This window comes from Tarenaya hassleriana, unplaced genomic scaffold (assembly GCF_000463585.1).
Source record: "Tarenaya hassleriana unplaced genomic scaffold, ASM46358v1 Cleome9, whole genome shotgun sequence".
Classification (NCBI taxonomy): Eukaryota; Viridiplantae; Streptophyta; class Magnoliopsida; order Brassicales; family Cleomaceae; genus Tarenaya; species Tarenaya hassleriana.
The window spans coordinates 882,632-904,601 of record NW_010971389.1 but is presented as its reverse complement, the minus strand read 5'-3'; the positions used below and the strand labels follow the sequence as shown (position 1 = coordinate 904,601).

The 21,970-nt window shown below is 39.7% G+C and overlaps 6 protein-coding genes across 11 annotated transcripts; 3 read left to right on the top strand and 3 right to left on the bottom strand.

Moving 5' to 3' along the window:
• The first annotated feature begins 212 nt into the window (after positions 1-212).
• LOC104803668 (adenine nucleotide transporter BT1, chloroplastic/mitochondrial-like) lies at positions 213-2,777 on the top strand. The gene is made up of 3 exons (XM_010527669.2): positions 213-1,114; positions 1,619-1,780; positions 1,915-2,777. Exons 1-3 carry the CDS (start codon positions 560-562, stop codon positions 2,386-2,388), a joined length of 1,191 nt encoding a protein of 396 aa, XP_010525971.1. The 5' UTR covers positions 213-559; the 3' UTR covers positions 2,389-2,777.
• On the bottom strand, positions 2,775-3,700 carry LOC104803669 (uncharacterized protein At2g34160-like). Its single transcript, XM_010527670.2, has 5 exons — positions 3,554-3,700; positions 3,420-3,468; positions 3,270-3,332; positions 3,130-3,191; positions 2,775-3,036 (listed from the first exon to the last, which is right to left on the bottom strand). The coding sequence occupies exons 1-5, from the start codon at positions 3,665-3,667 to the stop codon at positions 2,947-2,949; spliced, it is 378 nt and encodes a 125-aa protein (XP_010525972.1). The 5' UTR covers positions 3,668-3,700; the 3' UTR covers positions 2,775-2,946.
• A 1,204-nt stretch (positions 3,701-4,904) lies between these two features.
• Positions 4,905-11,545, bottom strand: LOC104803667 (cellulose synthase A catalytic subunit 1 [UDP-forming]). 2 transcript variants are annotated; one of them, XM_010527667.2, is made up of 15 exons: positions 11,273-11,543; positions 10,356-10,551; positions 10,075-10,247; positions 9,680-9,800; positions 9,380-9,569; positions 8,911-9,177; positions 8,373-8,718; positions 8,157-8,294; positions 7,922-8,047; positions 7,523-7,735; positions 7,131-7,401; positions 6,838-7,034; positions 6,400-6,750; positions 5,799-5,964; positions 4,905-5,549 (listed from the first exon to the last, which is right to left on the bottom strand). In XM_010527667.2, the coding sequence occupies exons 1-15, from the start codon at positions 11,351-11,353 to the stop codon at positions 5,128-5,130; spliced, it is 3,258 nt and encodes a 1,085-aa protein (XP_010525969.1). In that variant the 5' UTR covers positions 11,354-11,543; the 3' UTR covers positions 4,905-5,127. The 2 variants fall into 2 exon arrangements, with proteins under 2 accessions (XP_010525969.1, XP_010525970.1); XM_010527668.2 differs by lacking the exon at positions 5,799-5,964 and having other exon boundaries at positions 4,905-5,715; positions 11,273-11,545.
• A 2,172-nt stretch (positions 11,546-13,717) lies between these two features.
• LOC104803666 (transcription factor HY5-like) lies at positions 13,718-14,973 on the bottom strand. The gene is made up of 4 exons (XM_010527666.2): positions 14,754-14,973; positions 14,151-14,304; positions 13,914-14,070; positions 13,718-13,765 (listed from the first exon to the last, which is right to left on the bottom strand). Exons 1-4 carry the CDS (start codon positions 14,821-14,823, stop codon positions 13,733-13,735), a joined length of 414 nt encoding a protein of 137 aa, XP_010525968.1. The 5' UTR covers positions 14,824-14,973; the 3' UTR covers positions 13,718-13,732.
• A 1,626-nt stretch (positions 14,974-16,599) lies between these two features.
• On the top strand, positions 16,600-21,397 carry LOC104803664 (pentatricopeptide repeat-containing protein At4g32450, mitochondrial-like). Of its 5 annotated transcripts, XR_770250.2 has the most exons (4): positions 16,600-19,098; positions 19,377-19,469; positions 19,667-19,714; positions 20,817-21,397. XR_770250.2 is itself a non-coding variant. In XM_010527663.2 (2 exons), the coding sequence occupies exon 1, from the start codon at positions 16,718-16,720 to the stop codon at positions 19,073-19,075; it is 2,358 nt and encodes a 785-aa protein (XP_010525965.1). In that variant the 5' UTR covers positions 16,600-16,717; the 3' UTR covers positions 19,076-19,098; positions 19,377-19,925. The 5 variants fall into 5 exon arrangements, 1 of the variants encoding a protein (XP_010525965.1); XR_770247.2 differs by having other exon boundaries at positions 19,377-19,714; XR_770248.2 differs by lacking the exon at positions 20,817-21,397 and having other exon boundaries at positions 19,667-19,925.
• LOC104803665 (pentatricopeptide repeat-containing protein At2g25580-like) lies at positions 20,870-21,883 on the top strand. The gene is made up of 2 exons (XM_010527665.2): positions 20,870-21,227; positions 21,587-21,883. Exons 1-2 carry the CDS (start codon positions 20,887-20,889, stop codon positions 21,621-21,623), a joined length of 378 nt encoding a protein of 125 aa, XP_010525967.1. The 5' UTR covers positions 20,870-20,886; the 3' UTR covers positions 21,624-21,883.
• The last annotated feature ends 87 nt before the right edge of the window (positions 21,884-21,970 follow it).

Genomic DNA, 21,970 nt, shown 5'->3' with positions numbered 1-21,970 from the left:
GGATTTTTAGCGAATATATATATATATATATATATATATATATATATATATATATATATATATGCAGGTCATAGTTTGACGGATTTTCCAATATAAGACGACCAAATTCTCCGATTCCACGTATGTATTTATATCTATAAAGCAAAAACAAATAAAAACATACTGAACCAAAAAAAATCTAAAAAATATCTAAGAAAAAGAAAACCTAAACCGCAGCCTCTCTCTCTCTCTCTCTCTCTCTCTCTCTCTCTCTCTCTCACCTACTCAAAGGCAAAAAGCAGCAACACTTGTAATTGTAAGACGCCTGCTAGCTCCACCGAAAGGGACAACCAGCGACCGAGAGAGACAGCAGATTCCATCTGAACTCTTTCGTTCTGTTTATTCTCCCCCCTGTCTTCCCCACTCAATTCTCCACGTACCCATCTCCGGAAAATCTCTTCTTCCCGGCGAAGTTTCTCTCTTCCATTCGGTTTCCACGAGGATGGGACGACCGTGCTCACTTGGGCAATCTCTCAGAATCACGCTCTGAAACGACCATTTCAACCGACCCAGGACATTCATGGGTAAGACCGGAATTCAGTTGTTTGACGATACGAGAAATGGGTTGTACTCTGTATCCGATTTGGGATATCAATGGAGCCTAGACTGCAGAAATTATCGCCCAGTTGGTGGTTTATTCGCGAGCGTGAATCAATTAGGATCTGGATTTGGGTCGGATTTCGGTTCCGGGTCCGTTTCGACTCCTGACCCCGCGAACAGCGGCAATAACAGCTTCGCTGCTCAGCTCCATGATCTCTACGTCAAGTATTTGCCGGCGAAGGAGAAGGAAGAAGAAGTGGTCGGTGGGAGGAAGAAGAAGAAAAGTGGGCTGAAATTGAAAATAAAGATATCGAACCCATCGTTGCGGCGGCTTATTAGCGGAGCCGTCGCCGGAGCCGTCTCGAGAACGGCGGTGGCGCCATTGGAGACCATTAGGACACATCTGATGGTTGGAAGCGGTGGACACTCGACCACTGAAGTTTTCCATGATATCATGAAGAATGAAGGTTGGAAAGGGCTCTTCAGGGGCAATTTGGTCAATGTCATCCGTGTAGCACCGGCTCGAGCCGTCGAGGTACACTGATTCTTTCCGTCTTTGACAAAATGTTCTGATTTGTGTTGAAGGTTTATTGCAATGCGGATTCCACAGTTGCCTTTGTGATGTGAATTTGGTCGTTGAATTGCATAAAGTGTCTGACTTTTACAAGTCCGAGGTGGTGAACTGTTATTAGGGAACAAGGAGAATATGATAGGATCATATACTTACGTTGGTCATGAGTGTTCCTTTGTCGTCTGTTTCATCTTGGATTCTTTGTGTTGGGTTCTGACATTGGAAATAGCGGGCTTTGTCCCAAGAAGTAATAGTTAGGCTGCATTTTAGATGGTGTTTTTCTTGAACTGATTCGATCCGAATGCAGAATTTCAACTTGGACATTCTGTTGCTTAACGGCTGCCCGCTGCCGACATGTCGTCGATTAATTTCTGGAAATAAAGCCTTTGTTCATCAGAAATCATTCAAGGCCAGATGATAGAATTGTTGGCGCTTTTCCTAATCGGACCTTTGAACCCCTTTCTGCAGCTTTTTGTTTTCGAGACAGTAAACAAGAATTTGTCTCCAAAACTCGGAGAGCAGTCAAAGCTTCCCATTCCAGCCTCGTTAATCGCAGGTGCCTGTGCTGGAGTTAGTCAGACCCTCTTAACATACCCCCTTGAATTGGTCAAGACCCGCCTCACCATTCAGGTACGCTACGCTCCATAGCATTCCAAGAACAATGTTTCCGTAAGATTGTGTTTGGGATTGGCAATCTACACGAGACATAATTGATCAATCATTTAGTTTTCGTTAATTGATTGATCCTTCCAAACTATTTGCAGAGAGGTGTTTACAAGGGAATATGCGATGCATTTCTCAAAATAATTCGGGAGGAAGGTCCTACAGAACTATACAGGGGTCTTGCCCCGAGTCTTATAGGAGTTGTTCCATACGCAGCAACAAACTACTTTGCCTACGACTCGCTAAGAAAAGCATACCGCAAGTTCTTGAAGCAAGAGAAGATCGGTAACGTTGAGACTCTTTTGATAGGTTCCTTTGCGGGTGCAGTCTCAAGCAGTGCAACTTTCCCTCTAGAGGTGGCCCGGAAGCATATGCAGGTGGGAGCAGTAGGAGGGAGGGCGGTCTACAAGAACATGTTGCATGCTCTCTTGTGCATTCTCGAGCAAGAAGGCATCCAAGGTTGGTATCGAGGGCTTGGCCCTAGTTGTTTGAAGTTGGTTCCTGCGGCTGGGATCTCCTTCATGTGTTATGAGTTCTGCAAGAGGGTACTTGTCGAGGATGATCAAGAAGCCTGACTGCTCTCGCTTGTTCTTGGAGTAGAGGAGCTCCGATTCTGGATTTGAACGAAAAGATCCAGTTGACGATTCTCCGACCCAGGTTTTATGGGGACTGACATTGTGCCAAGTGAGGCTTGCAGATACACACCTGAGGAGTTAACGGGGAAACTATGGAATCCTTTTGGATCCAACTCTTCAACATATTCACTGCAGCATTTTTGTTGGATCCCTTATTGCTTTGGGTCATTTGACCATTTTTTCGGGTTCAAATAAGTTAAAAGATTTTCAGGCAACATCCTTAAGGTGTTCTAGACTTGTCTCTGTTCAAAGTCATTGCAAGCAGAGCTCTTTGTGAGGATCGGTCAAATACTATGTCTACAGGTTAAATGCATACTTCAGACATGGAACGGAAATGCTTTCCTCTGTTTCTATTTCTCAGACAAAAACAAGAGGGATCAGGTGTCCATACAACCAATAAGTAACTGAAGTTAGTTAATTCACTAATGAATCCTCTAAAGAGTGGTTTCACTAAAGCAAGCAGAGCCCTCAAGACAAGAAGGCACCAACCAACACTCTCTAGCTCTGATGTTCTGTCTCCACAGCCTCCTGTTGTGCAGCAGCCATCAGCTCATCAAACTTCTCTGTCTTCCCCAGCATGATCTCGATCTTGCAAACACAAATCGACCAGATCAGAAAACAGGTCATGTAAAATAGCGATCAGGGTTCATGTTCAGGGGCTTCCTCGCATCAGGGTTTTACTTTTGGTTTGTGAACAGGCCGCCCAATCTCCTCTCTCATGTCCACCATGGAAGTCATAATCTCTGGCCGACACAAAAGATTAGGTTCCCGATGATTAAGCTAAAGAGATTCGAGCAAAGAGAAAGTGTGAGCTGCCTTACTCTTCTCAACTGCAAACCCATTGCTCTTGAGAATTTCGGCAATGTTGACAACAGTTGCAATCGCTGGAGAGGATGGAAAAGTTGAGATTTTGTGAGATAAAAATCAGACAACGCGGTTTATGATCCATGAGAACGAGGTTAGGGAATTACCCATCCCGAGAGCCGAGAGCTCAACTTCACTGTGCTGCTGCATGTATCTCTGAGGAAACATGGACTTGTCGTTTCAGCAATGTCAAGCCCCAGATAAATCATCAACGGCGAGAGAGACCGAAAAATGGCTGTACCTTGGCGAGATTGACGTAGAAGAAGAGGGGTTTCTTAGTGTTGGAGACTTGGATTCGGTTCTTCCTCGCGTCAGCGATGCTAAGCTTTTTCATTCCCTCGATCACAGCCGCCATTGCCTTCAGCTTCAAGCGAGAGAGTGGGGGAGAAAGAGGACGAACAATATAAGCCCCGACGAAGGGGTTTTGGGACTAAAACGATGCCGTTTTAGTGTTACTCCCCCCCCCCCCTTCCAAATAGAGAAAAAAAACACCAAAAAATCATTATACAATGAAACATCAAATAAAATTTTTCAAATTTAACAATTTAATATGTACACTATTTTTTTGTCAAAAAGATTCACAAAAACGATGATTTGTTAAAAAAAAAATCTAAATTCCTAAATTTAAACAAAAAAATGCTACGTACTAACAAAGCTATTCACGTGAATTGTAGACATGATTATGTGGTTTATAATATAACCATCACTACGTGGTAAATACACAATTGAATCCACATTTTGTATCATTTGTCATCTAAAAAAACAAACAAAAAAATAATAGAGGACTAATGTCTGGTGTTATCGTTGAACAATGAATAACTGAAAGTAGACACTGAATTCAAACCAATTCTAAACGAGGTGAACCAGATATCAGTTACGGTGTTGAAAATTTCGAAGAACAAACTCGGATACCGTAGAAACGAAAACATAAGAGAGAAAAGAGATAAAATCGACACCAAGGAAAAAAATGGAACATCGTAGCCATACATCCATGGACCGAGGCCGAAGATAATGGAATGATATGAAACAATATCTCCCGTGATATTATTCTCAAATCATAACCCTGATTTTATGATTTGTTGTTGCCTAAAATATTGTCTATACATTCTTTAATGTTGACTACATATGTGTATATATTCATGTTCTATTGTTAATGAAAATAATAGAAAAACATTCTCTGACCCGATTATAAGAAAAAAGTTATTCAAAATGATTTTTCCTCTTAATTTGGTCTATATGTGTTTACGGTGTTGGTTGTTAAAACTATATGGAATCAAATAATATATAATCATCTTATTTATTTAAAATGAATTGGATCTAAAAATTGATTAGGTAAATAAGAAAATGACAAAAAATATAAAGAAACAAATGTTTTATTTCCTAAAAAATGAATATTTTCAACGAAAATTTGAATTCTAAAAAATCAAACAAAAAAGTCGAATAAACAACTTTTTCAAAATTATGAAACCAAAATACACAAATAACCGAATAAAAAATAAAGAATTAAAACTTGGATTATGTCTGTTGACCTTTGATACGCATTACGTAGTATCAATTTCAAAGGACTGAGCTCAAATACCGGAGACGAACAATTTAAGAAAGAATAACAGATCACATTTTTCCATATAAAGTTACATAATTTAACGTTACAATACAAAGAGTGCGAACACAAAACTACAAATTCCAACCGAACAAGTTCCCATGAAAACACTTCGAAGTCCTTACAAGACCCCCCCCCCCCCCAGGTTTAGGGTTTTTCCTGGAGATAGTGTGAGCTTGTTGAGATGATATCATGACAGACGAGGGAATACCGATCTAACAGTTGACGCCGCATTGGCCATTGACATTGGTGCTCGAGGTGGTTGAGACGAAGGGGTTGATCCGAACCCAGAGCAAGGAGAAGATGGATGCAAGAAGGATGGACCAGACAATGACAATGGTTGGAGTTCTGTTCTGTCTCCCCAAGAGACCCTTCAAGAAAGGGTACAAATGGGCAATGACCCAAAGGGCGAAGAATAGCTTCCCGAAGAGTGGGCCCCAGGACTGGTACCCGCTGTTTATGGCGTAAGAGACGCCAGTCACGATCCCAACAAGGTTCACGATCAAGACTGTGGTGGGAGGGACGAGAAGCGACGTCCATTTGAAGACGTAGAGCTCGGCAAAGTCTCCGTCTTCATCAGAGGCTTTGGAAGTGACTGTGAAATTGGTGTCGATACCCGCGAGGACTTTGAGGAGACCTTGGAAGACGGCAAAGAGATGGGCAGAAGTTCCACCGATGACCCAGAACTGCTCATTCCTCCACCAGTCCTCGATGCTCACTCCGCTCCATCTTAGCTCCAAGATTCCCGTCGCAAAGATTGATATGAAAAGCAGAATGAACCACATGCTAGCGAAATTGCTTATCTGCAACATTGTTTACACATCAGATCATCTCCCAAGGATTCAGAGATACGGGTGGGTGTTTAAACCTGAGACTTTGAGGAGACCTTGGAAGACGGCAAAGAGATGGGCAGAAGTTCCACCGATGACCCAGAACTGCTCATTCCTCCACCAGTCCTCGATGCTCACTCCGCTCCATCTTAGCTCCAAGATTCCCGTCGCAAAGATTGATATGAAAAGCAGAATGAACCACATGCTAGCGAAATTGCTTATCTGCAACATTGTTTACACATCAGATCATCTCCCAAGGATTCAGAGATACGGGTGGGTGTTTAAACCTGAGCCCCGCAGGTTTTCGGTACCCGGTTTCACGGGTATCCAAGAGGCGGGTACCTGTCCCACCAATGATACCGAAGGCAAGTGCGACGAGGCGAGGAAACCCGGGCTGCGGGTTTGGGATTTTCCAAGCCACAACGGGTTACATGCCAAAGGTTCGGGATTTTCCTGATGTTTTAGTGTACTTACAATAATACCTAGATAGTTTTCCGTATAAAATTGCCATTATAAGCCCATAGTCAATCAAGTTAATAAAACTCTAGATTTTCACGTGTTCGGGTATACGCGAGACTCATGGCTACCCGCACCCACCCCCTATTCAGATAAATGGGACACGGCATCAAATTAAAGCTAATAGGTAGTTTAACTGACCTCGGGTATGATGAACTTGTTGGTGATGAGGCAAAAAGCTGGGAGCATACAGTAAGCTATCAGCGGGATGGAAGTAATAGGATAGACGATGGTGTTGATGTAGGCGAGTCTCTCCAAAAGCTTCAACCTTCCATTGTAACCATACCATATGGGACAATGTCTACTCAGCAGAATCTCGATAGAACCCAAAGCCCATCGAAGAACTTGATTGAGACGATCCGAAAGATTGATTGGTGCAGAACCCTTGAATGCAGGCCGTGGAGGCATGCAGTATACCGACATCCAGCCTCGGGCATGCATTTTGAACCCGGTAAGAATATCTTCTGTCACAGAACCGTAGATCCAACCGATCTAAAAACCAAACATGAAGTGGTTTTCAGACATGTAAGAAGGAGAACAGGGACTAAAACATGTCCTTCCGATATTATATTGACTAACCTCTTTGCCCCATTCCGTCTTGTCCTCGTAACCGCAGCTGATAACATGAATTGCTTCTTTCAGAAGAGTTGCGGGATTGGTCGTTGGTGGAATACCGCCCTGTTCCATGAAGGTAGCTGCTATAAATACCGGAGACTGGCCAAAACGCTTCTCGAGACTCTTCTGAGACATTAGAAGTGACCTCTCATCATCATAGCCTGCATAATGAAGAACGTTAAAACCGAGCTATTCATCATATACTGTGAAGAATTTCTTCACACATACAAACATCGTTTTTAGACTAACAGTCCAACCTTCGAAACCCTCTTCGATGTCTTCCATATTGAAAAGGGGAGCATTCGAGTCACTTCTTTTGATGATTCCTCCTCTCTTTTTGTCGTAATTACTCTTCTTGCCGCTCTTTCCTTTCTTCCTTGACCCGCAACAACTCTTCACAATAATATTCGGTTCAAGATCTTCTTCTGTCAAGACAGGGTCATAACCATACAGAGCCTGCCTATTGAAACAACAACCAGTACCCACATAAACTGGACCCTGGATACCATCCAACCCCTTCAAGTTAATCTGCAAATGGAAAAGAAAAGATTTGAATCAGCCAAAAGGGGAAATAGTGAATGACATAGGATACCAACAAAAAAAGGGGGAAGGAGAGACATGAGTTGAGAATGGTTAGTCATTAACTCACGTCAAAGAACACGATGTTTCTGTTGGCATATCGATCGTGCAAGTCAATACCATCAAAACGTTGTGGGAACTGCACATAGCAACACTTCTTTCCGATAACAGGGTCCATCATGAAACACATTGCTTCTTTAAGAGCTTTGCTGTTGTTGAAGTAGTGATCACAATCCACGTTCAACAGATACGCCCCGTTGGTAAGAACAGCTGAAACACGGATCTGTCAATGGCAATGAAAAGCTTAATCATGTAAAAATACAAAAGCTATGTTCTTGACTGATTTAAGTATATTCTCACGAGAGGGCTGACTGAACATTTTGGCAAGAAAGTCTCCAAGGCATTCTACAACAGAACTATGAAGAAACGAGAAATCGAGGGGGAAGTAGGAATTTAAAAGGAAACGAACCAGTGCATTCATAGCTCCAGCCTTCTTGTGATGCTGAAATCCAGGTCGCTTTTCACGAGAAACGTAGATGAGCCTAGGCAGCTCATTTCCATCAGTATCAAGGCCTCCACTGTGACCTAAGAACACCTGAGATTAAAACCACGTAATCTAGCATCATCAATGGCATATTTTGAAAATAATGTTGTGGCACTACCCTTAAACTGGTAGAGAGATAATAAGACTTCCCCTACTCTACCTGGATCATTCCCGGATGGTCTCTCGGGTTATTACCAGGCCACGGAGTACCATCCTGCATTGTCCAGCCTTCTTCAGGCATCTTCTGTGCTTTGGCCACAAGGGCATTGATCCTCACCTTAAACTCCTCATACTCTCTCTGGTCAGCACATGGAAAAAATATTATATATATACACAAAAGGGTCACTCTTCATGCAATTGTATTAATCCAAATCACCTTCATTGCACGTCGCTCTTTAACAAAAGACGGTTGGATCTTGTCTTTCAAGTAATCTATCTTTTGGGAAAAATAAAACTCGGGGGCTCTAGGTTCAATGTTGAACTTCTTGCAGAAAGGAACCCATTTCTTTGCAAACTCTGAAGTTTCAGAGAGGGCTTCAAAGGTTAGCATAGCTGAACCATCATCAGAAACATAACAAGCTACTTTGTCAACCGGGTAGTCCACAGAAAGAATTGAGAGAACCGTGTTAGCTGTTACAAGAGGAGGTTCTTTCATCGGGTCCACCGTACTAACAAACACATCAACAGGAGCTAGCTGCGAAGGTTCACCTTCCCGATCATATCTACAATAGAAAAAATTAAATAGTTAAAGAAAAAGACAATACCAACCAAGATCTATTCCAAGGGAGACAGACATAACATAACAGATATTTCAAGAAGGCAAGCATGAAAAATGTATCTTAAAAATAAGTGGGAAAACAGAGTCAAGAAACCAGTTATGGCGAAAAAGGAAGAGTATAAACTTAAACACCAACCTTAAAGCGAGCCTGTCGAGATAAGTCTCCCTGTTAATGGGATACCACTTTGGAAACTGGTCAAGAAGCCAAGAAAATGCAAACCAGATCTCACAAATAACTGATGTCAACCACAAGGCATATGCATCTTTGACGGGATGAGTTGTACGGTATTGCAAGAAGAATCCCAAGATGATAAGCCGAAGAACAATCACAACTCGATATGGTGTCACGTGGGAGGATGGGATAGGCACGATACGGCTCATAGGAAGCCTAGCATCATCAGCCCTGTCAGAACAATATCCACAAATGAGAACAGTAAATAAAACTTTAGACATGAATTGTAGGTTATCTTTCATTATTATAAGTTTCTACACATTCAAATCTTCCAAAATATCTATGTCCATAAGGTTTCCAATCAGAGGATGAAAGCATATTTATAAATATATAAACCAACCAACGAAGAAATGAATCTGGAATTGCAACTTACATTTGGAGTTCTTCGCCATTCGAACCAGTCCCTTCAATTTCTCCTCCCTTCCCTTCATGGTATTTACCATTTACCTGTATCATATTCTTCTCCTGCTTCAACTTCCAGCCTTCAACCCTTTCTTTCCAGTCAACGGTTCCAAGACCATAAGAGTTCAAATCCTTGGAAGGGTCCACAATTCTTACAGGGACTGCAATTTCGTATGGAGTTATCAGTTAAAGTATCCCAAAAAACTGTAATAACGTGAAGAAATTCCATCCAATCATGTTCAAGAACAAAGAATCAAACGTTGATGAATACCAGGTTGTCTTGGGTCAACATATGGAGATGAAGCAGCATTCCTGTCAGGAGGGCCCAAGGGACCTGACATAGTTCGAACAGATTGTGTATCAGGAGTAGCGCAAGGAATCTCCCCAGAAACCTGTGTATAAAAAAGTTACCAATATTTTAAGAACAGATGCAACTAAAAACACAGATAAAACTAACCTTAGATTACCAAGAAAAGAAAAAGAAATGGACACAAGAAGACTTGAGAAAGTAGGCGTCATAGTGAAGCCAATGTTATGATGCCCAAATTGAAAATCGAGTAGAAACTTCTCAACAATGTCCAATCATATGGAAATCTAGAGGTTTCTTGAGTGGTACAAGTCACCCCACAGTCTAAAAGGTGAACAGACAAATGTGTGTATTCCTACCGTATGGCCATGGGTGAGAAGGGGAATTGGTTGAGATTCATGTCTGGAAGACGATGAGAACTCTTCACCATGACGCAGATGTCTCGCCTTGTTATTCCCCTGAGAGTAATTGAACTCGTTCTCGAGATCATCAACATCATCTTCATCTTCATCTCCTTCAACACGAGGACTGCCTGAACGAATCAAACTTGTTTCAAAATCAGAAATGAACATCAAGAATGACGATCATATGGGGTGAAAAAAAGGAAACCCGGTACGAAGAAGCACATCAGACTACTGACCTTTGTGTCGTCTGTACCTAGTCTTACATTGTGGACAGCACTGAGTTCCGTCTTTCCTCTCATACTCATAACAAGGTCGACATACGGGGAATGCACATTCATTACAAGCTACGAACACATCACCATTTTCAGTAAGTCCAACCCCATCACCACAGATCTGACATATCTGTCCATTCAGGTTTTTCAAGGGTTTGGGCTGCATTTTGATCACCATTGTGTTACTAGTAATCAGAGATTCCCCACACAAACAATGAGACTAAAAGAAAGGAACAGATCCCTATGGATCTAGACGAGCAATTTTAAGAAACCGCCTTCAAATGATCTCAGATCCTAATGTTGACCCACAAAGGAAATAATGCTGTAGCAACCAAAGGAAAATCTGGATTCAGGAATATCCCTTTGATAACTTCATCATAAGAGATCTTCAAGTACAAATGCAACTTGGCTATGCTAGTTTTCAATTAGCATATAAGGAAAGTTTTGGACTTTGAAAATCTATGATTTAGAGAATGATAATAAAAATCAGAAACCAAATCCTTATATGAAGCATCCACCAACACTGTTCGGAATAGATCGAAAGCCAAATGGAGACAAAAACAGAGTAGAAAGTACAAAAACAGAGATCCGAACATGATTACCAGATTCCAACGAATCTTAAACTGGAAACTGACATCGAACCAAACAAGATTCGCAGTTAAGCCACTCGGTCGAAGTTGATAAGTTGAAACTAACCCACTTCATAGATGAATGCCCAGAACTCAAAATCATACAGAAATACCAGAAATGGGGGAATTCGGATCAGATCTAGCTATCAAAACCCGAGCAGAGAAAATCAGAACCATCAAATAAACAGGAAAAAATTAGAAAGGACTGAGATAAAGTGAAAACCAAGAAAGGGGGAAGCTCAGATTACAAACCTCGCCATCGGAATCGTGTCGGATCCGGACAAGCTCGTTCCTCCTGTAGGATCCGGCAACCATGCCGGCACGCGCCTCCATCGGTTTCTAGCTCAGAAACGCCGTCGGTTTCTGAACCAAAGAAGATGAAGAGTACAATGTACTCAAAAAGCCAGAGAGAGATTCAAAATTTGTTCAGAAAATCGTCGCCGATTCAATACGGCGAAAGCTCTCATTACACAAATGTCCACTCTCTCTCGGTCTCTTCCTCTAGTTCCTTGTCTACTACTATGTTCTTTAATTTCTCTGTTTCCGTGTTCTTTTTCTATTTTTTTTTTTTATTACAAGTCGATACTTCACCTGTAGCCTGTCCGCTTAATGAATACAGCTTGGCTTACACACTTTTGATTCCTTACATCAATTTTGATTTACATTAATTATTGTGAATAAAATAATTTAATAGTCATTATCAGTTCTGAATCTAATATTATCTTTAAGTCATTTGTATATTTTCATGAAATAGATAAGATGAAATTTTCATAATTATTGAATAATTGGTCATTAAGGATAAAAAAATTCTCTCAGAACGAACCTTCTAGTTTTAATTTTTTTTTAAAACGCATACTTTCAATTAATTATTTTAAACCATTAAGTATTTGTATTTTAGTTTAAAAAAAAGGATAATTTTCAAGTTTATATTGATTTAAAATGAACGTGGCACATAGAAAGAACTCGATATTTGAAAAAAAATAATAATCAAACATGTAACTATCCTAACAAATAAAATAATGTCCAGGTCACATTATACATGATTATCTATACAAAAAAAAAAGAATAATTCTAAAAATCCTATACTTACACTTTATGGGATATCCATCCTCCATAAAAAAAAAAGGTCTCACTAAATTTCTTCTTTTATAATCTATTTTTAAAAAAAAATCAACATATGTGAACGTAAAGCTACAAGATTAGATAAAACTTTAACTTTAATTCTTCTCCAAATATATGGACTTTGCAATATTATCCTTTGTGTTGCTTTAAATAGTTTCAATATTCTTTGATGGATATCAAAAATATAAAAAGATTTTTTTTTTTGTATAATTTTATCATTAAACCCTTGGTTTTAAATTCTTTTTGGAGATTCCCAAAAATATATACATGTATTAAGCCGAGCCGTTTGTATAGCGCCACTAAAGCTGATGATGTATTGGAACATCATTGGAGGGAAGTGAGGAAGAGACAAGAGGAGAAAATAATTAGATTTTCTAATTAAAAAAACAAAATCACACTGTTACAAGCTGCCGGAGAGATTACCGGCTATAGCCGGTGATTCCCGTAGGCTAAACTTCAGTGACTGTAGGTGCCTTCGCCCTATCTTTAATCCTATTATTAATAAACCAATTTGTTTTTAATTATAAAGTTAAATAACGTTACTGACGCTCCACCAAAACCTTATATGTGTAACTGAAATTCTCCATTTTCTTCTCAATCAATACGTTATGTATTTTATTACTCCTCAAATCAAATGTGATACAATATAAATTATAAAATATAATATGTAGATGGATGGTAAATTGTGATGATTAAAATATAACTTAAATAACCTAGTGATTATATATAAAGAAGGATTTGTCCTAACGGTAATATCTTCGGATTTAGATGTCATTATGAATATCATACTATAAAAATTAGCTTAGTATCAAAATCCCGAGTAACAATATTTTTTTCTTTAGCAATCAACAAAACATACCAAAATCCGGAAACAAACTATGAAAAGATCGCTTTGATTTGATCCTTCTATATTCTATTTTTTTTTCTGGTAATTTGGATATAACCTAAACCCAATAAAAGATCTTTTTAAATCATGTTTTGAAAAAACACTCTCCCACCTTATTACAAATCAAAAATTTCTAAACTGATTATATTTCTTTAATACGAATTAAGTACATTTCGATATTTTTCTAAGTAATACTCAACTCTCAAAAGTTTTCTGTCTTCCTGAATGAAACTCTTAGTATTACAAAAAAATTTACCAATCCCAGACATACTGCATGCAGCACATACTACGTATCAACCTAGATCATGTCTAGACGCAGCGAACGTTTCACCTATTATTGAAAGACTTCTCTACAAGTATACCCCGTGTTCTTAGATAACTTTCATCAGTATTTTCCTTACAGTTATCTCTCACCATGAGTATCTCTCACCAATCTCATGCTCAATGCTCGGCAATAGCAATCTTCTCGACAATCCTCTCAATGAATGGTCGTTCTCCTTTATAGTCTTTCCAACCAGATTCTTCAAATAATCTTCGAATATATACTTTGTTTTTCTCTCTTTTGTGTGCAATATCTTCTTTCCTTATACGACTCTTTCTCTTTGAATGTCAACATCCCTACCTTGTATGTTGCACTTTTTCCATTTGTTTGCACGATTCTTCTAGATATAGAATATGCACTTTTTTTTGGCGACCGGCTACCTCTACCGGCTACTTGACGTCGTGTTCTTTAGTATCTGCAAACACAACACCAAATATGATTATTTTGATTTACTATAATTAAATTAAACGTAACCATCTTTGTCAATTTAAAAAAAGTCAAGATGGTATTATATATATGTGTGTGTTGCGTTTAAGTGTAAAACTGTGGGAGTATAGACATACATGTCTAAGCATGTGGTTCTCGTTCTGCAAAGTGGAGAGTCTTTCTTCAAGCTCAGAGTTCTTCGTCTCCAGATCTTTCACCCTCTTCTCTAACTCGTTCATGTAAGCTTTCTTCCTCTCCCTCGCTTGCTGGGCAGAGACTCTGTTCCTCAACAACCTTCAACATTTCGCCACTATAATCTTTCAGACATCGAAAACAATGGCAGTATGGCAATTAGGTTAAACACCGAGAACTACCTCTTTAGCCTTTTGCTCTCCTTCTCAGCAGGATCTTTTCCTCTGCTTCTTTCTCCTTCTCCATACTTTCTAACAGCCTCTGCTCCGGCGACTGCTTCTTGGTCTCCGGCGTCAAAATCCGGTGTTTCATCGGTCTCCTCGTCGCTATCGAGACCTGAATTCCATGGAAATGGAAGCTGAAGAGCCAAGATGCAAAATTTATGCTACATTGTCGACCACTGGTCAAAAGACGTAACTTCATCAACATGAACAGATCTTGATCTTGAGAAACTTTTTCTTTTTATTTATTGAGGATCTTGCGAAACTTTCCCGGGGAAATTTTTTCATGGGAAAATTTGCAGACCCGGGTGAGAAAATCTGGATTGGAGCCAAACCCAGAACGGTTAATTTACTAGTTTCGATTACCATCGAAGAAAGTTTCGAACTTTAAACTTGGGATCCTGCCTTAGATTGATGATGATGTCCATTTCCATAATTGATAACATTAGACCATAACTCTGTGATCGATGATCCCTATTCATCGCAATTTCATTTTTTTTTTTATAAAGATCGCAATTTCAAAATTACATCTCTCATGAAACGAATTTAAGAAAATCACGAAACCTTCTTTGACGTTTGGAGGAAGAGTAGAGCCTGAGGATCTCTCGCTACTTGTAGGAAAAGAACTCGCCATCTTTTTTTGTTCAGTATTGGAAAAATACCTACGTATTTTACGATCTGTATACACACTTTTTTTGTACGCAAGTGCGTGTGTGTATATATATATATATATATACACACACGCACATATTCGAATTACATCCTTAATGGCGAAGAGTTATTTCGTGTCAAGGAGGTGGACGGACGTATAATGGCGCAAGGCGTGAAGTTGCAGGCAGAGCTCAGAGTTGATGTCAGCCGTTGGATTGGTTCTGATCGGACGGTCTCAAAAGACCAAACGTGGAGGGATTTGAGCCATAAAGCCTTGGTTTGATGGACGTGGAAGGATGTTAGCCGTTAGATGAGAATCGGCCTTGGATCCTACGGTCTTGGATCTTGCATTGAGTATCCACAGGCCGCCGTATTTTTATGTTGGCTGAGATGTTTTGCCCGCGGTTTTAACTTTTAAGGCTCATGTCAGGTGCAACTAATTAATTAGTATATTTCAGATTTAAGTTTTCGTTAATTTTTTTTTTAGAAAATCCAGGATAAATTCAAAAAACAAAATCATTAATTATCTTACTTATATAAAAATCTTATATTTTAAATTTATTAATAATTAATTTTAAAAATATCATCAAATATATAGTTTATTTAAAAACAATATCTAATTTTTAAATTTGTTATAAAAACATCAACGAACCATCAACCATATAAATTATTCAAAAAATATTCTTTATAAAAATCTATAAATTTTTTGAATAGAATATATAATTTATATAATTTTAAATATTAAAAATAAAAAATAGATATTTATATAGATTTAATGGTACTTATAATATATATATATAGGTTTTTATTATATATTTACAATTATCTTTATTTAATAAATCTATGTAAAAATAATATATTTAAAATCGAATATATTTATTAGTCAAAAAATTTATATTTTATCATATGATATTTATATATATATATAAATATTTAAGTTTTATTGTAATATTTAGAATTATAGAAGGTATGTGTTGGACCCTTAGGATTCACTGTGCAAGTCAACGGATCAACGGGAGCCGAAGTTCATGTCTAAGTTAAACACGAACGCTTTTGCTTCACATTTCTATGACAGGCTCCTCTTGCCCATACCCCAACTAGAACTTACACTAGGGCTCTTACTAGAACTTGCTGTACCCTTAGGACTCTAGCTTCGTTTCCGGCTCCTGAATCATCAACTCTTCATAATGTGTGTGTCCATATGGAACGGGAACAAAGATATCCATTAACGGAGGTGTTGGAAAGACGGAAATCAGACCTAGATTTGCCAGGATGCCCACCAGAAATCTATTTTCAGATGCAACACCCGGAACTCCTCCGTTGCTTCGTCATCATCCTTCTCAAGCAAATCTTGCTTCACCCTTTTTTCCTGGTGATGAGATTCAGCCTCTTTTTTCCACATTCTACGGAGAATCATTTGATTCAAAATTGTGGTCGGAATGTCATTGGAGAACGCAAACAACAAAAAATCTTCAAAATTGCCAGCAGAGGTGCATCACTTACAACCAGTAGCACCCATATCAGTAAAATATGAAGAGATCCCGTATCAATCACGGACACGAACACCGATACCAATACCTACACATCCAAATCGCCACAAGAAAGATGAAGTAAAATGCCCTCTATACGAGCTTACGAGACCTTGAAATGACCGAGTCGAAGGAAGAAGGACCCTCTGATTAAAAGAGAAACTTTGCAAGCCCTCAAACATAAACTAATTTACAAGTTTACCCTCAAACTTTTGTTTTCCCTTTGTTCTCCCTCTTGACTGTATCAGCGGCAGCGATACACGCAAACCACGCCGTTGTCTTCCTTCTCAGTTCTTAATCTCGCATCGAAGCTCGCAATTTTCGTGTCGTTCGCCATTAATCTACACGATGAAGTCTTCGCTCTTGAGAGCTAACTCTGTTGTCTCTTTACGGAAGGTATGTCGTTTTTCCTGTTGTTCGTCTGGGTCGATCAAATGGTTGGATAAAATGTTGAGAAATCTGAGTACAGTTCCCGAAAGTTGGGATTATCTGAAATCTCTTGGATATCACGCGGATGATTCTTCGGACAAAACTAATAATACAAATGAGTTTGACAGTAAAAAAGCTCAACACTTTTTTGGGTTTCGGCACAACTTAAACCCTAGGGCAGGGTTTGAGGGAGACTATGTGAATGATTTCGCGAGACATTCTGCGAGAAAAGATGCGATATCTGGGCAGAATCCAAATGGCGTTTATCAAGAGTATGCTAATCCTAGAAACCACAGTGGCAGAGAACACGGTGGCTTTGATGAGTACAACGGGAAAAATGATGCGATATATGGGCAGAATCCAAACGGCGTTTATCAAGATTATGCTAATCCTAGAAACAATAGTGGCAGAGAACACGGTGGCTTTGATGTGTACAACGGGAGAAAAGATGCGATATATGGGCAGAATCCAAATGGCGTTTATCAAGATTATGCTAATCCTAGAAACAATAGTGGCAGAGAACACGGTGGCTTTGATGTGTACAACGGGAAAAATGATCAAAATATTCTGCGGAATCCGACCGAGTTTTATCCAGGGAGAATGCAGGGTTCTTGGGAGAATCGGAATGGTGTATATGGGGAGAGGTCACAAGGATTTCAGCAGAATTGGAACATATACAGTCAGAGCGGAACTGGGAATTATGGTGGAGGTGACAAAAGTGTTCATCAGCAAAATCAGATTCCATCGAGTAGCAGTGTTAACTCCTCATACAGTTATAGCAATGGATTTCAACAGCAGAATATTTGTATGGTTCAGACACAGAACTCGTTGAACGCACAAACTCAGTGTAAGGGTTCCAACCATGGCGGAGAAGGTGGAACATGGCAAACTCCTAATGCCTTTGATTCGCAAGTCCAAGCTTATGATCAAAGAAACCTCAACTGGAACAACACACAGAGTTGGCAGAACCTGAGCACAAGCCCAGGAAGACAACACTGGACAAACTCAGATGATCAGAATGGTCGGTCATCTTTTCAACAAGGCAATGTCTCTCGCACTAACATGGGGAAATCTGAGAGTGATTTCTTGATTGAGGACTTAGATGCATATTGCAGAGATGGTAAGTTGAAAAATGCCGTAAGTGTTATCCTTTCAATGACAAGTAAGGGTCATGTGGTTGATTTACCTAGGCTGTTACGGTTAGCTCAGCTGTGTGGGGAGGCAGAGGCTTTACAAGAGGCCAAGACTGTTCACAAGCACTTTAGTGTTTCCGTTTCCATTTCTGACATCAATTCCCACAACCTAATGATTGAAATGTTTGCGAATTGTGGTTCAGTGGATGACGCGTTAAGTATTTTTGAGAAAATGGCAGAGAAAAATTCAGAGACTTGGTGCACTATGATAAGGTGTTTGGCTAAGAATGGTCTAGGGGAAGAGGCCATTGATATGTTTACTCGTTTCAAGTATGAAGGAAACAGACCCGACAGTCAAGTATTCAAAGGGGTCTTCTATGCGTGTTCTATACTAGGTGACATTAATGAGGGATTATTGCATTTTGAAGCAATGTATAAAGACTATGGCATCATCCCCACCATGGAACACTATGTGAGTGTTGTTGAGATGCTTGCAGCACCCGGTTATTTAGATGAAGCCTTGGAATTTGTCGAGAAGATGCCAATGGAGCCAAGTGTTGAAGTGTGGGAAACATTGATGAATCTTTCTAGGGTTCATGGGGATTTGGTGCTTGGAGATCGGTGTGCCGAGGTGGTTGAGCAACTAGATGCAACACGATTGGATAAACAGTCAAGGGCGGGTCTGTTACCAGTCAAAGAATCAGACGTCGCGAAGGAGAAACTGAAGAAAGCATCGGGAATCCTGGATCCTCTAGAAATTAGAAGCAAAGTCCATGAATTTAGAGCAGGAGATACTGCACATCCCGCGAATGAAAAGCTCTATGGCGTGTTGAAGAGTTTAAAGGTGCAAATGGTTGAAATGGGGTATGTCCCTGAACATAGATTTGTTTTGCACGATGTTGACCCAGAAACTAAGGAGGAAGCCCTTCTTGCCCACAGTGAGAGACTAGCTTTCGCTCAGGGTCTTCTCAGCTCTCCTGCCCGCGCTCCTATCCGTGTGATTAAAAATCTCCGAGTATGTGTTGATTGCCATAATGCACTGAAGATTATGGCGAAAATAGTTGGGAGAGAGTTCACCATGCGAGATGCGAAGAGATTTCACCATCTTAAAGATGGGGAGTGTTCTTGTAACGACTATTGGTGATCCAGTGAAAACCCCAGTGCCAGGTGCTGACCTCTTTGCATCAGTCACGTTTGTTATATTTTGTCATTTAATTCTTTGCAGCGGATGGTTTAGGGATTTGGGGAAAGCTCAAAGACTCTACTGAAAGGCTCCGTAGTTGTTATTATTGTCTTTATCAGAACTGTTTTGTGTCGTCCGTATCTTGATAATTAAGACAGCTTGATTCGGAGGCATGTGAGTGAAACATTGCGCATGAACGGAGTTGGTTTTGTTCTGGTAAGACAGAGTCTTGGAATCTGACGTTTGTGTTCGATATTTGCAGGATGCTTCCGACAGGAGGAAAGAGTCAATGATGGGAAATCTATGAAGTGCAACAAAACTTCAGCCATTCATGATTCATCAACAAAGCGACCATGTATGCCTCTCATCCTCTTGACATTGGAAGATTAAATTAGCCCCAATCTCAGATAACCTATCCAGTTCCATTGTCTCTAGATTTGTTTACATACAGAAAGCATGTTAGAGGGTTTGTTTGAAAAAAAAATAAGCTTGAAGTATGACAATGACCATAGGGTTTCAACTTTCATGCATGACTATCAGTGTATCTGTCAGGTATTTTTCGGTCTCAAGGAAGCCAGAGATCTTCTTGGCCAATCTCGGGTTCGTCCGCACATTTCCTTTGTGTTATTTATGATTCCTCGAGCTCCCTTTCCTAGTAGTGTATCCATCTGTTTCTCCACTACCATTGACACGAGCGTTGGGCGAACGTCGAAATGGTATGCAACTGGATTCGTCCATCCCGTTTACACGGCTAAGACGATAAAATTTCCGAGCACCCCTCTGTACCCGATGTCTTTTCGGAGTATTTGAGGTGATCTTACAGCCTTTTCATGTTTCATACCGTGTTGGGTCGTAGGGTTTCATGTCAAACGCGCAGGGGAACAAATTTAGACCTGTTTTGTCAATAGTGTAGAATCGAATTATAACCTGAAAACTCCGTGTCGTATGGTCCAAATCTGATCACAAGTGTTCAATTATCCGCCATCTAGGTCTGCTAGGACTCATAAAAACCTTAATGATAACCCTAGTGAGAGCTTAAGTTTTTACTTATTATCAATTTTACCCCATATTTTGTATATAATTGATAATTAAACCAAACCTATACTAATAATCATATGGATCCTTACAATAATGACCCCCAATAGTAGGCATGTCAAACAGACCGGTCCGGTTCGTCAGCAACCCAGACTAGTCCGACCCATATCTATACAGAGCAATCGAGACCTGACTCCCCTAACTAGCTCGTGGGCCAAAGAAGTCGGGCTTGCAAGTTAAAACCAAACTAATAACCAAATGCAATTAACTAAATAAAAGCCCTAAATTATGAGTCTGAAAACTTGTTGTCGTGTCGATTGGAGCGGCCGAACGTATTCAGAATAAAAATCAGATTTCATTTTTTTTTTAACTCTAATAAACTAAAAGATAATGTATGAGAAAATTGTTTAATGTGTTAGAAATTGCATTGGGTCAAATATTACATTTTAGTTATGATTTCAATATAACATAAAGTTTGTCAATATCACCAAATATTTTTTTGTTAGTTTCTATTTCTGAATTTACTTTAAAACTGATTCTAAAACCCTAAAAACTGTATCTGCAGATTTCATCGAATTTAATTCTCCATTCAGTTTCCTCCATCTCGTTCGATTCCTTCCATATTCATCAGATATGATTTTCTAACCTAAACCTGATTCGATTCCAGAAACAAAACAAAAGAAAGTGACGAGCTTCGCCTCCTCTGAGGTGGTTGGTTCTTCGTCCCTTCGCCATTAATGCACAGGAGGAAGGATCTGCTCTTGAGAGCAAACTCTGTTGTCTCTCTACCAAAGTTATGTCGTTTTTCGAGCAGTTCTTCTGGGTCGATCCCCTTTCTTTCTAGGGTTCCTGGGGATTCGGAGCTCGGAGATGCAACACGACTGAGCGACAAACAGTCAAGGGCGGGACTGCTACCAGCCAAAGAATCAGACATTGCAGAGGAGAAACTGAAGAAAGCATGGGGAATCCATAACCATAGATTCCATGAATTTAGGGCAGGATATACTGCAGATCCTGAGAACGAAAAGCTCTATGGCCTGCTGAAGGGTTTAAAGGCGCAAATGGTTGACACGACAAAGTATGTCCCCTGATCTCGGACTTGTTTTGCGTTTAGACAGATTTGTCATGCTCCAAAGAATCAACTGAATGACTCCCTAGTCGTAGTTGTGTCTTTATCAGAACTCTTTTGTATTGTTGTGTGGTGATAAGTTAGGAATACGGAATCCGAAAGCGTCCTCATTCTCCGTTCGTCTCCTGTCAAGAATCCGACTACTAGAGACCGAAAACACAATACCGTGTGACCCAAATGCTCTTTCGAATTTATTATGACATCTATATTTCTCGAATCACTTAACCCTTTATCAGACACATCCCTTCGCTTTGGTGTGGAGATTTCAGATATGAGAGTGAAACATGTCTGGGAATGTGATGTTTTAGTGTTCGGATATTTTGCAGGAAGCTTCCAAAGGTTTAATGATGGGAATCTATAATGTTGCACCACTCATCCACTTGACATTGGAAGATTAAATTAGCTCCAAGCTCAAACTCCGATAACATGTTACAGTTCCATTGAAGAAAGCATTTTAGAGGGTTCGTTTGAAATACAACAAGCTTTAAGACAATAGGGTTGCAACTTTCATGCATGACAATGAATTTAGGACTGACCATTTCGGTTATATTCGGATTCGGTTATAAAAACTATAACTTTTCAATTTTTATATAAAGTTTGGCTCGATTCAATTATTTTTCTGACTCGAATTCGTTTTTTTATAAAAATTCACTTATTCAAAGATCCGTTTAGTTTTTATATCGGATTCGGTT